The sequence below is a fragment of the Mustela nigripes genome, chromosome 2 (genome assembly GCF_022355385.1).
Source record: "Mustela nigripes isolate SB6536 chromosome 2, MUSNIG.SB6536, whole genome shotgun sequence".
NCBI classification, from domain to species: Eukaryota; Metazoa; Chordata; class Mammalia; order Carnivora; family Mustelidae; genus Mustela; species Mustela nigripes.
Window position 1 is genome coordinate 70817636 of NC_081558.1, and position 15049 is coordinate 70832684.

The 15049-nt window shown below is 42.8% G+C and overlaps 1 protein-coding gene across 10 annotated transcripts in view; it reads right to left on the reverse strand.

Annotated features, from left to right (window-relative positions):
* SEC22C (SEC22 homolog C, vesicle trafficking protein) overlaps positions 1-15049 on the reverse strand; it is a 29659-nt gene that overhangs the window by 6287 nt on the left and 8323 nt on the right. For 4 of the 10 annotated variants that reach the window (XM_059390747.1, XM_059390749.1, XM_059390746.1 and 1 more), the window contains 5 exons: positions 9643-9851; positions 6858-7021; positions 4790-4969; positions 2259-2377; positions 571-636 (listed from right to left, as the gene is read on the reverse strand). In XM_059390747.1, coding sequence (XP_059246730.1) covers positions 571-636; positions 2259-2377; positions 4790-4969; positions 6858-7021; positions 9643-9824 — 711 coding nt within the window. In that variant the 5' untranslated portion in view covers positions 9825-9851. Of the gene's footprint in view, positions 1-570; positions 637-2258; positions 2378-4789; positions 4970-6857; positions 7022-9642; positions 9852-10237; positions 10329-15049 lie in introns of all 10 variants that reach the window. The other 6 variants (XM_059390752.1, XM_059390750.1, XM_059390751.1 and 3 more) reach the window with 2 other exon arrangements.

The following is a 15049-nucleotide window of genomic DNA, read 5'->3' on the forward strand; positions in this document are numbered from 1 at the left end:
TCTGGGACTGAGCCCCGCATGGGGCTCCCTGCTCACAGGGAGTCTGCATCTACCTCTGCCCCTCCTCCCACTCATGTCCTGTCTCTCTCTCTCCCTCTCTCAAATAAATAAAATCTTTAAAAAAAATTTTTTTTTTAATCTAGTCCTGGGTTTAAAAAAAAAACACATATAAGTAATGGTTACTTCTGCAGAAGGACAAATCTATACTTGGAGTGCCCTGACTATAAGTAAGACCCTGCCCCACATTAGTCAGGCCCAACCTAATCCCCACGGCAGTCTCATCCCTCCCTTCTTGGGAGTCGAGTCCAAATTTCTGGCTTCTGTTCAGCCATTGTCAAAGGCTCTGTGGCCTAGGGCAAGTGGCTTTCCCTTTCTGAGCCCAAAATTCTTCCTCTGTAAAATGAAACAACTGGGCAGGATGGGCTTAGGGTCCCTCCAGTAAGGACCTAGTCCATGACATGCCTTGGTGGAACAAAATCACATATAGAAACTTGTTGATGATTCCAATAGAAGGACAAATTAAGTCCATCGAGTTCAACCCATTAATCAAAGTATCAATGTTTTACCCACCTGGAAAATACAGGCTACAAAAGGAATAAGAAAAGCCAGAATATTTCCAATCTCCTCATGAGCAACCTAAAACAAATGTAAGAAACAAATACAAGAAAAGGAATATTCAGATGAATGGCAACACTAGGACATGAAGCCCTTCATACCTCGTTAGCTCTGGTACGGTGGATAATACAAAATCTCTGGCTGGGGGACACATTAAGTCCCCGTTTATTTACCAGAGCAAGGGTTGGCATGCAACTGTTTTCAACAGCCTGGGTGCACCACGTGCCCTCATGTCCCTGTGCTTCTGTGCTAAGTGCCCAAGCTGGATTGCCCCCCAATGCCACCACTTCTCAAAATCCTACGCTTCTGTCAGCACTCAGCTTTCCCTAACTCTGCCCACCCCCGGGTACCACTACCTCCTGAGTGACATCACCACACTCTACCACCTTGCTGGCCAGGAACCTAGGAACCTGTTGTAGTGTGTACAGATGCTTGGTTAAGTATCGGGGTGTGAATAACCATGAAAAACAAGAGTGGGAATCATGGCACACATTGGCTGAAGACAGGATATGGTGACAGGAAGTCACTGCTGCCCCTCTCCACACAGGTGAGCCTACATCAGTCTCCTGAGACCCAGCCTCAGCTGTGCTTCGGACTTTGGCTACCACCATCATGGCTGTGAGCATTAAGGCTCTATTTTTAAAAGTAGTATCTATCTGCTTACACCTACAGTGATTCTGTACTTCTTAAAAAGTGTTTTAAAGGGCACCTGGGTGGCTCAGTCATTAAGTGTCTGCCTTCAGCTCAGGTCATGATTCTGGGGTCCTGGGATCGAGTCTCACATCAGACTCCCTGCTCCACAGGAAGCCTGCTTTTCCTTCTCTCACTCCCTCTGCTTGTGTTTCCTCTCTCACTGTCTCTCTGTCAAATAAATAATTTTTTTTAAGTGTTTTAAATACTTGAAATTTAGAAAAAAATGTTTTAAAAGCACTGAAATAGAAGGTTGCTTTGATTGGAGCAGGCTGGCAAATCAGCTTCCTGGTGCTACAGCTCTCTGACAAAGACAGAGGGAGGGCAGCATCTGCATAATATAAATCAGAGTAGGAGGAACTTTTCCCAGGGGGACACAGCCTGAACCTCAAAGTTGTAGAATCAAATTTGCTCTTCAGCCATCGGGCCCCTGGCGTGAATCCTGGGGCCCCATGGATGTCTCCATAGCATACTAGCTCTCACCAGCTCCCCCTTGGGCTTCTGAGGACAACAGATACAAAAAAGCAAGTCTCATATTTGTTCAGCCAACTATAAAGAATGGACTTTAATATAAAAAATCATATTTTAATTTAAAAATTTTGAAATCTTTGGGGCTCCTCGGTGGCTCAGTTGTGAAGTGTCTGCCCCCGGCTAGGGTCATGATCCCAGGGTCCTGTGCTCAAGCCCCAAGAGCTCCCTGCTCAGGGGTAAGCCTGTTTCTCCCTCTCCCACTTGCCCTGCTTGTGTTCCCTCTTGGTGTGTGTGTGTGTGTGTGTGTGTGTGTGTGTGTGTGTGTCTCTCTCTCTCTCTCTCTCTGTCAAATAAATAAATAAATAACCTTTTAAAAAAAAAATTGAAATCTTTGTGCATAATAACTTTGTAAGTGAAGTGGATCTCCACCAGTTTCCTACACTATAGGTCCTTCAATGTAAAGTACAATAAAGAAAGGTTACCTGTAAAGAATGTTCTGCGAGGTGAATCCCACGGATGAGATTCAGAGCAGCACACATGATGTTGAGAATAAGCGAGAGGACACCCAGGGCTGTCACTGGTTCCATTCGGAAATTAGGAGCTTCACAATTAAAAAAAATAAGTGTCTAGTGAACATAATTTCTATATGAAAGAAAAATAAACATAGACATTAACTAGACCTCCACTAATGGCAGGCTCAGTATGTTAAACACAGAATTACAAACCTATTAACTAAAAGCAGCTGCTGTTAGCAAAAAAGTCAAGAAATGAAGGACAGAATGGATCTGGGAATCCGAAGTGAGTTCTTCCAGAAAGAGGTCCTTCTCCAAGGAAGCACAGGTTTTTCAGGGCCTGATTTTCTTTCTATTTAAAGCTGTGGTTTTCAGCCAGGAGTGATTAACCCCTCAGTGGATATGTGGCAATGCTAGATACATTTTGGGTTGTCAATACTGCAAACAGGGTGTCAGTGGTATCCAGTGGGTAGAGGCCATGAAGGCTTCTGAACATCCTACAATGCCCAGGACAGCCACTCACAATGAGGGATCATCTGGTACAAAATGTCAATATGGCTTAGATTGAGAAATCCTGATTTAAAGCAATTTATGGCTTTATCTGTAAACTGGTTGTCAAATTCTGACAGCATTTCTATCACATACTTCAACTCTCAAATTTTAAATAAGGACAGTATTAGGTGTCTCCTGTGCTTCTAAAGTAATTCACAGCAAATGCAGTTTCTTAAATTCTAAAATAACTGGGAAGAGGAGGGAAACATTGATTATTTGAGCTATAAGCTGTTTCTGGAACTCTAAAACAAATGATCATTCTCTCTTCAAAGATATCTGCTAAGTCTGATTCCAGGTCACACAATTAAATGGTGACTCCCTCCCACCCCCATTCTCTTACTGTGATCTTTTAAAATCATCCCTTCTTGTCCTACATTTCTCTCTCTCTCTCTCTCTCTCACACACATACACACACACACACACACATACACACTAATATCTAGCCACAACCCTACTGATGCATGTTGTTAGTGTGTTAGAGTTTCCACTGAGCTATCAAAGTTCCTGTTAGAACAGAACATGCTACCTGTAAAGATTCTAGCCTCGGGACAATAGGGTGAGTCAAACCACTGTAAAATGTCCTAGAAAGATAAGCAAGTTGACATTTTCTGGATTTGCTTCTCTTGTCTAAGTGGTTAAAAAAACAAAACACATATTACAAAGTTATCCCATCTTTACATAAGGCAAAAGAAGCAGCTTAGGGCTCAAATGCCCCATGCTATGAAAGTTAAGTCCATTCCCAATATAAATGAGCACTTACTGACTGGCATGAGAGCCAATCCAGGAAAGTATTGGTTGAAATAGATTAAATCAAAACACAAAGGTAAGCCAAAAATATTAACATTTTTAATACACCACTTTTAAATTTCAACCAATGAGCTCAGTATAAAAACTGTTAAGATAATTAGACTGTTATAGTGGAGACAACTCTATTTCAAAGAAGGATTCAGTTCTTACACCACTACAGAAGGCTTAGGATGTAAATATCCACTTTAATTAAAAATTGGCTTGTGTGTAATTGTAACAAGGAAAACAAACAAACAAAAAATCATGCTTTGTTACATGGTAGGTATTTAGTGGCTAATGGTGTTAATGCCAGACCATGTCACGGAATGCCGGGGCACTCAGCTTGGTAAACCACAGGGACAGATGGACAATGCCGGGGCACTCAGCTTGGTAAACCACAGGGACAGATGGATGTTCCCAGGGCTCACAGGGAACCAAACAGTGAGAAAGTTAGAAGCCGCAGCTATGGCCCTGCCTGCTATCATCCCCAGGCCCTTCCCTCCCTCTGTTAAATGACACAAGGGTTTCTCAGTGGAGATTTGCAATGTTGCACTAAGTGATAAGATAAGGATTCCCTGGGGCACCTGGGTGGCTCAGTGGGTTAAGTCTCTGCCTTTAGCTCAGGTCATGATCCGAGTCCTGGAATGGAATGAACCCCTCACTGGGCTCTCTGCTCAGCAGGGAGCCTGCTTCTCTCTCTCTCTCTTTGCCTCCCTCTCTGCCTACCTGTGATCTCTGTCAAATAAATAAAATCTTTAAAAAAAAAAAAGATAAGGATTCCCTATAAAAGGGAAAAATAGAAAAGAGAGAAAGAGAAAGAACATGTATAAATCTACAGTTTAGTAAGTAACTTCCCTCATGTTGAAACTTGTAGACTTCACTTGTAGACTTCACCCCAGTAAAGGAAACAATCTGCCAAGTCACTCTTCTGAACGTCATTACGAATTGCCCACTCCCGCAATCAATTCGCTATTGTAAGAGTCAAGTGTTTTCTAACAGTCACCTGCAAACAGGATCAGTCCATATATTTCCCCATATATTTCATCACCTACCCCCCAAAAAGCCTCCGATTAAAAAAAAAAAAAAAAAAAAGGTCAATGTCCATTTGAAACACCTAGTGTCATGCCATCTTCATCAACACCAGAGCACAGCTAACCACTTACCAGGCTCCAAGTGTATCTGTGTGTGACCGTTCATTATTCCATTTGCCACATCGGTGTCCTCCAGAGTGAGGACCACTGGAGGCTGGAACTCCAGCTCCTCCTGAATTTTTTCCAAGCTGCTCTCCATTTGAACATAACTTACATGGTTAAAATGCCACTTCACTTTCTGAATGGTACTGTCTGCAAAAAGAGAGCAACCCAAGTTAAGCAGCTGCACGGGAATGGATCTCATAGAACAATACGTACAAAATGAAATTCATGTTTCTAAGCAAGCTACTAAGTCAGCCAGTGTGTTGAGACATACCTAACCGTCAAACAACTACTACGTGTCATTACCGGTCTTATCAATCTCTTCAGTGCATAATACTTAAAATACGCATGTCTGCATGTCTACAGAGAAGGCAACGATGCTCTCCAGCATCTCAGCGATGAGGGAGTCAAAGGATAGGGGCTTGAGTCTTAGCTCAGCCACTTCTGATAGCACAGTCCAGGGCAATTCACTGAAATGTCAAAGCTTAACAAGGGAAGACAGTTATTTTGAACTAATTACCCCAAAAAAAGGCATATGAGAAAAAAAATGAAAATAAATGTGATTATATAAACTAAGATTCTATATTTGAAAGGCATTGGTTTTAATTACTGTATTTACCTTAGTATTAATCCATTACCAAGTTTTAGTAAGTATCTGAAGTAGTTTCAAACACACTGGCAAAGCAAACTGATGCATAAGGCATATACAGAATAGCTACTATGATATTCTCCTTCCATTCAGCAGGGGGCACGCATGATGCTGGGGAAGGGTCTGCTGTCAGAGCATGCACAGCGCTTTAGCAGGAAGGCACATGCAGCACGGAGGCGGGGAGAAGAACAGAGTCCACAGCTGCTAAGGGACTGACAGCCAAGGGATTCCACAGCTATGGTCTGTCCAGGGCTAGCATGCCCTCTTTGCAGGAAGAAGCAGGGCTGAGAGCAGCAGTGAACAAGGTCTTACAGGGAGACTTGGGGAGAACCTTCTGTCTGTGTCACAGGTCTGCCAGGCAAGAGGCCTGTATCCCAGGGATTCCCCAGCACCGCTTAGGTGACAAAGAAATGCCAGCTGGTGGGCCACATGAGGGGGTCTGAGGGCTCTGGCAATAGTTCCAGAAAGCAACACTTCTCTGCACCCACCAACTGCTGCCAGTCCCTTATTCGAGAGCATCGCGGAGACAGCAGCTGTCTACACAGAGGCCACAGAAGGCCCCCCAACTCCCACCTCAACTCCTGTTCTCCCGAGAGCTCAGGATGACTTGACTTACCTGAGAAAAACAGAGCACACGCTGTAATTATCAAGCCTCTACAAGGCCTCTGTGGCAATGCTCAGAAAAAACTACCCTCTTTCAGAGGAGTACTTCTGACCTCTGAGTAAAGGCCCAGTTTTTCTTATTTCCAAATGGATGCAGACCGATACTCTGATAAAAGGCAACAAAAAGACTGCAGGAATGTCAAATTACTGTATGAATTTCTAAACACTTGTTATTCTCACTTTCTGTACCAACCTCACAATAAGGGAACCACCCTTTGAGTAGTAACTCTAGAGCAGGGAGAGGTTGACAAGTCTTCTTAAAGGGCTACATAGTCAATATTCTAGGCTTCTAGGGCCTGTATGGTCTCTGTCACAACTATTCAATTCTGCTGGTGAGGGACAAAACAGCCACAGGTGACCCGTAAAAGAATGAGCGTAGCTGACTTCCACTTTATTAAAACAAAACAAAAAAAAACCCAGGCACCTGGCCCTCGGACCACAGTTTGCTGACCCATGCTTAGAGGACTCTGGGGAAAAACAAGATGGGTTTCACCATTCCCCAACCCTGCCTCAGGCTCTGAGGAGATGGGAAGCCAGCACTAAGCCCTGAAGCTTTCTGGGCCTCGTCAATCACAGTGAAATCTCAGGGGACCAGGCTGACCTCCAGTGACATGCTACAGCACCTCCAGAGGTTTTCCTTGATGGCCAAAAGCCAAATCTAAACCATCAGTTCAACACACACAATGCCCTAAGAGAGAGCAATATATAAGAGAGAGGGTTACAAACCGAACTCGAGAAAGGCATATGGCCTGGAGGCCAGGCCAATACAGGTGGTATCGTAGGAAGCTGTGAATTCCCACCACACGGTCTCCAGGAAGCAGAAGGCCATGGCCGCTGGACACTGGCGGGAGCAGATAGCCATGCAAGCCACATCCCGCAAAGAAGAGAAACTGAAACAAAGGGGCAACACCTGCATTAGTGGAGGGCCGACTCCTGTATTCCTGCCCCATACTCAGACACAGCCATGCCTGTGCCCAGCACCTGCCTGGCCTTGAGCAGCCCTGTAGCTGTTTGCTGCGTGTCTACTGTCTCTTCGGCTGGGCCTACCTGGCACTTTGCCTTTCTCATCCTTCCTCTAAACTAGGGAGCAGCTATTTGCCACTGACACTGTGTGATCGCTCTTTTTGATTCCTGCACGAGGGATGCACGTTCCACTAGGGAGAGGTAGCCTCAGGCTTCTCTATGCCTACAGAGCAAAATCTTCTTCTTTTTTAATCGACACTGATAGCTTTCTAATGTTTAATCATCCTGGCATACTGAAATGAAGCCTTCTTGGGGGCAATTCATATATATTCATGTACACACAGCTGCTAGATTTAGTTTGCTAATGTTTTATTTAGGATTTCTGTGTCTATGTCATTTCCTTTCTTGCACTGTCTTCCATCTGGTTGTGGTATTGGGGTTATTCTGGTCTCATAAAACTGATGCAGGCTTTTCTCCTTCTTCCACTACTTTTCAGACTATCATGCTACCGTTTCAAGTTCTGGGGACTCAAGTTCTCTCTGTAGTGTCTACTGACTCCCACTCATTGAAAAATAGCTCCTTTGGTGTTGTAATTTTTGGTGAGAGGGACCAGTGTGGAGTTTCTCCCCCCCGCCCTGTAAGACTCTCTCAAGGACTGAGTTGTGGCACACACCATCTGGAGAAGATTTCCATTTGCTCTGATCAGCTACTCCAGGAGTGTCATCAGTCTGGAACCAATACCAATCACTGAACCTTGGTTTAGACTTAAACTCCAGTCCCACATGAGGCACAGAAGCAGGGATCCAATGTCTTAGATGAGATTTTGTTTTTCCTTCCCATTCAAAGCCAAGTAAAGATGAGCAAGTCCTGTACTGGTGGGTGGCTATTTCCCATGGTTCCACCAGGGCTGTTGCCTAACCAGAAGACCTTCCTCATGTCGGGGTCTTGTTCCTACGCCTCACCCAGCGGATGCCCACAGGCCTCTCCCTTTATTTGTGCGTGCTGAAACTCAGGGCCTGAGTTGATCCTGACTGGTTCCCCAGGAGCCTCAGTGTCAGCCCACACCCTTAGCACCTTGATATCCTGTTCCCCATCACTTCTGGGACCTTGGGAATTCTTTCCTTCGAGCTCAGCTACACATTGAAAACAATTTCTCATATACATATACCCACATTTCAGGATGTTTTTGTCAAAGAGTTTTTAGGTTATACTGTTCTATCATCTTTTCTACATAAAAAATATGTCAATCAAAAAAAAAAAAAGGATAATCTCCTTCTTATACAAGGAACTTTCCAGAGGGCTTAAGTCTGTCTAGGGTGGGCATTTTCTTTTTTTTTTTTTTTTTTTTTTTTAAAGATTTTATTTATTTATTTGACAGAGAGAAATCACAAGTAGAAGGAGAGGCAGGCAGAGAGAGAGAGAGAAGCAGGCTCCCTGCTGAGCAGAGAGCCCGATGCGGGACTCGATCTCAGGACCCTGAGATCATGACCTGAGCCGAAGGCAGCGGCTTAACGCACTGAGCCACCCAGGCGCCCTAGGGTGGGCATTTTCTATTTGAAAGAGAATCCCTATTTGTAGGCTGACTGTGTCTCCCAAAAAAGATATGCTGAAGTCCTAACTCCCAGTACCTGTGACTATGACCTTATTTGGAAACAGTCTTTGCAGATGCAATCAAGATAAAATTAGGTTATAACGGATTGGGGTAGCCTCCATCCAATGACTGGTGTGAAATATCGTTACAGAGATAGAGGGAAGAAGGCCATGTAACCAAGAAGGCAGAGACTGGAGTAACTCTTCCACGGGACATGGAATGACAAGGACTGCCAGCAACCACTAGAAGGTGGTAGAGAGGCAGTCTTCCTTAGAGCCTCCAAGAGCCCATGCCCCTACCGACACCTTCATTTTGGACTTCTGGCCTCCAGAACTGTGAGAGAATAAATTCCTGATGTTGTAATTTATTAATGGTAACTGTGGGAAAATATTTCAACTCCTTAACTATAAAGTAAGCTATAATACTGCTCACCCATATGGAAAAAAAAGGCCTGTTTCATCTGTGAAAAATAATGGTGAATATTTAATCCAAAATACAAATGAGCAGAACATTTTACATTACAGTTTTCACAAAAGACTGCTGAAACACCCAGAAAGTCCTTTGAAGTCACAGACCTTATTTTTTTCTTATCAGAGAAAAGTTTTCCTATTTGCAGTCCAGCACCAAGTTCCCATAGGATGTTAGATAATCAGAGCATAATGAGGAAGGGACACGGAGGAAGGTGGTTTCAGGTACAGCTCAGTTTTTGCCCCTGAGCCCCCGGAGCCCACACACTAACAGAAGGGCAAGAGTGGGAGCAGCAGCTCCGTGGGGGGCGAGGGGGGGGCAACCACTCTCCCTTAATTTTCTGGCTGTAAATCCACACCACCTCAGACCACTATCTGACAGCAGACCCACTCGTGACATAGCATGTGATCACCTAATGTTATCCCCACACATGCTTCAAAGTAAACCGAAGTTTGCAGGTGTTCTGAAAAAGTGAGCATGCTTGCTTACTGTATATTGAAGTCACATCCCTCTGCAGAACCTCGACCTGGGTACTGGGCCAGTCGCAAGGCTAAAGTCTTGAGCTGTCTCCGGCATACCAGAAAATCTTGGGTGTGGTAAAAGTCAGTGGAGGCGGAGAGAGGCAGTCCATCCCTCACCCTCACCACACAGGCAAAAAGGATCATAGACATGGTCTGCAGGGGAAGTCATGAGGACACCTGAGGAAAGCAAGGTCATCTTGTTACTGAAGGCAGATGATAGTGACAGAAACATCCCTGTGCCTGAAACCTCATTCTGGTGGTTTCACCCTCACCCCCACTGGAATTGCAGATGCTGCCTGTATTACTACTTTCCTGGCCTCTACTGCTTATGTTGCTCCCTATCTTCCTCCTTCATTTTCCTTCCTGTCTCTTCCTCACCTGTAACCCTGCTTTTCCTTCTAATGAATCTCTCCCCTTCCAGAATGAAACCAACTAGGATGAGGGAGAAAGGAATAGGGAAGCAAGGAAGCTTCACCAGAAAGGCTCAGGAGCAACAGCAATGACAGGTGGGTAGCCGGGACACGGGTAGCAAGATGGCCCCAAAGGGACTGGAGGCACCTGACCTGGAAGCAGTAGGGGTGGGGTCCAGTGCTCTGCGCATTTCAGGTCACCCGGGGAAGTAGGTGTTGAACAGTTTAGTTGTCTTATCCTCACCTGCAGTAAAGGGATTCTGATCATCAACCTGAGTTGGTGGTGGGGAGAACAGAAGGCAAAAATGGAACTGAAAGAGTATGTCCTCCTGTTTTTCTGCAAACATCTGATACCAAGCCAGTCTTCAAAATGATGACTGAGTCCCTACAGATGGCTAAAGGAAGTCATTTAGCAAATTATATTACAGTGAGATCCTAAATATTTGGTCACAATATGTGGGCACTAGTAAGAGACAAAAGGAAATAGATTCTGAGCCCTCATGGTGCCCTTGGCAAATCAGAACAAGGTGCTTCTCAGGGTGGAAACAGCCTGGACCAGTTCTGCTAACAGAGCCTGGCTAGGTTTTAGCCCCAGCCGTTAACTCTGCAGATGCTGGCACAGGGCATAACCTACACACACAGGCCATGGTAGCCCCACCACCAGAGATCAGTGAGGTGGCCACTACAGCTTTAATGGCTCTTTCCATGCACCTACACATCCTGTTTCCCAGACTGGGTTTGTGAGGTCCTCTACCTGATGGGCTGTTAATAGATACAGATGCTGGTAGACTTTCCTTTCAAAGAACTCCAAAGATGTAACCTCATTTGACCTTTCATTTCCTATAAGCAGGAAGGAAGGGGTACCCCTCTGATGCACACTCTTCTCTTCACCTCTGTGGCTCGATGTATTCTCTGCCTGTGTCTGCTACTCCTCTGATCTCCTCATATCCAAATCCAGGTCAAGGACTGTCTCCAATCCACCCTTTCCATGAAACCTTTCCCAGACTTGTCCAGTCAGAAGTACATCTACTTATCTCTTTGTTCTCTATTTTTCTAATTTGCATTTCTATTACCTAAGTGTAAGTTTTAAGAATAAAGACCAAATCTAGAATGTATAAACGAATAATTATTCCCATTTTACCCATGAAGAGACTGCAATGGTATAAAAACAAGAGAAGGCAAAAAGAAAACTTAGTCTATAAGCCAACAGATCCTACCAAGTCCATTGTCCCATCTCCCCACATATTCCATTGAGGAATAAAAATGTGAAAAGCCCCAGGAAAAATGCCTCCACACACAAAAGTGCTAAGTTCCCAGCAGGGCTAGCAGGGCCTGGCCAATGGCCAGAAGGCCCTGTGGGCTATACCACAGCTGTTTGGCCAATACTTCTGCTTCTGAGACCTCAAGCATCGAAGAGGTCACCAGGGCTTGGATGTATGGAGGTTACCTTCTTATACTTTCATGAATGTTTGAAATATTTAATTTAGAAATAAATTTTTAAAGATTTATGGGCACAAATCCCTGATAGAGACAGGGGAAGACTAAAAGATCAATGTGAGACTAGGATTTAGTGGCGAAACAAGAACCGCAACTTGCTTGTTACCTTGACAACAGTGTTATTTTGGTGAATGCAAGGTACAGCCATTCTGCAATGCATGTAGACAAGTGTTTAAGAATCCCTGTAATGAAGATGTTTCTGAGCACACTACTTGATAAGAAAGAACAACAACTTCAACAAGAATGCTAGGCCAAGATTTAAAGACGCTGAGTACTCCTCCCACCCTCCCCACTTCCCCACCACCAACCTAATAAAGGAGAGAGAGAAAGAGAGATAGAGAAAGAGAGAGAGAGAGAGAATATGAATCCATGAAATACCAAGAGAGTCAGAGACAGGACAGAAACACCCCAAGGTAAAATAAGAAAGGTACTTTCTAGGGGGCTGAGTAAATTCTGAGCTCTTTAAGGGAAAACAGTATGCATGTATTCCAACTGTCAACCTCCAATATCCTCTCTAGTGCTATTTTTATAGAACGTCTACTATGTGCCAGGTATTGATTTAAACCAGTAAAAAAGGAAAACAGTGAACTTTCCAAGTGATAGTAATTGAAGAACCAGTTCTACCACTCTCTAAAGGACCCAAACATCCCCTCCAGGCTCTTTTCTTCACCCTCTTGATCCTTTTGGTGATAAAACCTGCCTCTCCTCAAACAATAGCATTCAAGATAGATAAAACCATTGGTCAGTTCTATCAAGTTAGTAGTACTTTAAACTAATGAAACCCACATCCATTTATTTTAAAATTTTTATGATGCTTACAAGAAGGGGACACTGATATTAAGGGCCACCTGTGTTTGTGTACATGTATGAGTGTGTAAGTATATAGGACGGCAGCTACCTGAGGCATGGAAGGATTTTACACACGGCCGAGGAAGTGTCTAAGAACAGAGAAAAGAGCATTTTATTCCTCTGTGACATGTACTTTGTATTCCAAAAGATGAAAAAAACCTTAATACAAACAGGGAAAGGCTCATCTTTGTGTCTTCGCAGGGCCTGGTAAGAGCTTTGTATGCTGTAGGGATCTGGTGTTTGCAAATTCAGGTTATGAGCTATTATGAGATGGTCTATACTTGGATAAGAGATCTGATCACTGCTCGAAAAGAATGAACTGAGGACCTCTGCTTCTGAAGGTGGCGTTTAAGTACTTTTTCCTACTCCCACTAATAGTACTAAAAACCATGGACATTATATATGAGATAAACATAAACATCTGAAAGGTGGAGAGAAGGTGGCAGACTGGCGAGGGACTTTGGGAACTGGGAAATGACAGTTGTGTGAGCTTGCTCAGTTTTCTTTTTGCCTCATATATCCCGGTCTTGGTGCTGGAGAAGCTGGCAACTCAAAAATGCCAATGAAGACAAAAAAAGAAGGAGGAGGAGAAAAAAAAGACCCAACAATTTAAAAAAAAAAAAAAAAAAAAGCCTCTCTCTATCCAACGAAGCAGGAAAGGTGCATGCAGCCCAGCAAAACAGAAAAGTTTTAGACAAAAACATTCCACTCCAGTTAAACACCAAAGAAAAACTGTAGCCATCATATATCTACAATAAAGGCTGAATTAAGAGCCCAGACTTCTACTCTTACCTGGCACTAATAAGGTGCCCCCCACAACTCTCCATGCTGCTGGCATGTCAGAGAAGACCAGGCAGGGAGCTACAGGTAGCAAAGAGCCAACCTCTCCCACTGTATCATTAAGGAGACAGAATTCCTATCTCTGCCCAGCAATAATGAGTAGCCCCTTTCCTCCAGGGAGCCAAAAAGAGGCCCAGTGGGGAAACCTGAACTTTTATTCCCACTTGGCAGTAATGAGATAGTGTTCCCACTTCCCTACTAACATAAAGGCCAACTAAAACAGATCCAAGTAAGATCCAGAGTCTTGTAACATAACATCCAAGATGTCTGGGTTTCAATAAAAATTCACTGGCCATACTAAGAACCAGGAAAATCTCAGCTTGAGTAAGAAGAGACCATCAGCTAACAACAAGATGATAGACTTTAAAGTAACTATCATAAAAAAGCTTCATTGAGCAATTATAAACAAACTTGAAACAAATGAAAAATTAAAAGTCACAGCAAAGAAACAGAAGATATAAAAACCAGATGGAAGTTTCAGAATTTAAAAAATTCTAAAAGTAAAAAAATTCAATAGATGAGCTCAACAGCAAAATGGAGGGGACAGAAGAATGATTCAAATCAGTAGACATGAAGACAGAACAAAAAAAAATACTTAATTTGAACAATCTGAGAGAAATTAGATTGAAAAATATTATACAGAGCCTCAGGGACTGTAGGGCTATAACAAATTACCTAACACACATGTCAGTGGAGCACAAGAGAAAGAGAGCAGGACGGAAAAAGTATTCAGAGAGATCAGAAAATTTCCTAAATTTGACAAAAAATATAAGCCAACAGATTCAAAAAGCAGAATAAATCCCAAAAAGGATAAACCCAAAGAAATCCATGCCAACAAATACAACAGTCACTCTTGATAAAACTAGAGACAAAAAAAATGTTGAAGGCAGCAAGAAAAAATATTGGGGGGTAGGTTGGGGACCAATTCAAATGCCAGCAAATTTCTCATAGAAACCATGGAGGTCAAAAGAAAACATATTTCTCAAGTGCTAAAAGAACTGCCAACTTAGAATCCTGTATTTTCAGCAAAATATCCTTCAAGAATGAAAGGAAAACTAAACTATATTTAGATGAAGAACACTGAGAAAATCTGTTACCAACACACCTGCTCTAAGAGAATGGCTAAAGGGAGTTCTCTAAACAGAAAGGAAATAATAAAAGAAAGAATCTTAGGAAAAAAGAAAACACCACAGAGAGAATAAAAACATGGGAAAATACAAGACACTATCCTTCTTATAAGTTTTGTATATTATGTTTGATGATTGAAGCAATGGCTATAACATTTCTGGTGCTCTCAATGTATTGAGATGAAATATTTCAGAGGAAATGTTTAGGGGGTACAGAGATACAAAGGGAGGTAAAGTTTCTATGCTTCACTTGAAATGGTAAAATGCTAACTTCAGAAGACTATGATTAAGTCATAAATATGCACACACGTAGACATATATATATATGCATATATAAGCATGTATATGTATATAAGCATGCATATACATATAATTACATACATATGTACACTGTAGCTGTATATAGGAGCAGCCACTGAAAAAGCTATAAAAAGAGATACCCTTAAAAACACTATACATAAATACAAATGGAATTCTAAAAGACATTTGAATTATTCACAGGGATGCAGGATCACAGGATCAAAAAACAATAAACAGAAAACAAAAAAGAGCATACTTAAATTATAATATATCAATGATTACATCAAATCTAAATGGTCTAAATATACATTAAAGACAGAGATTGACAGAGTTGATAAAAGACATGACCCAA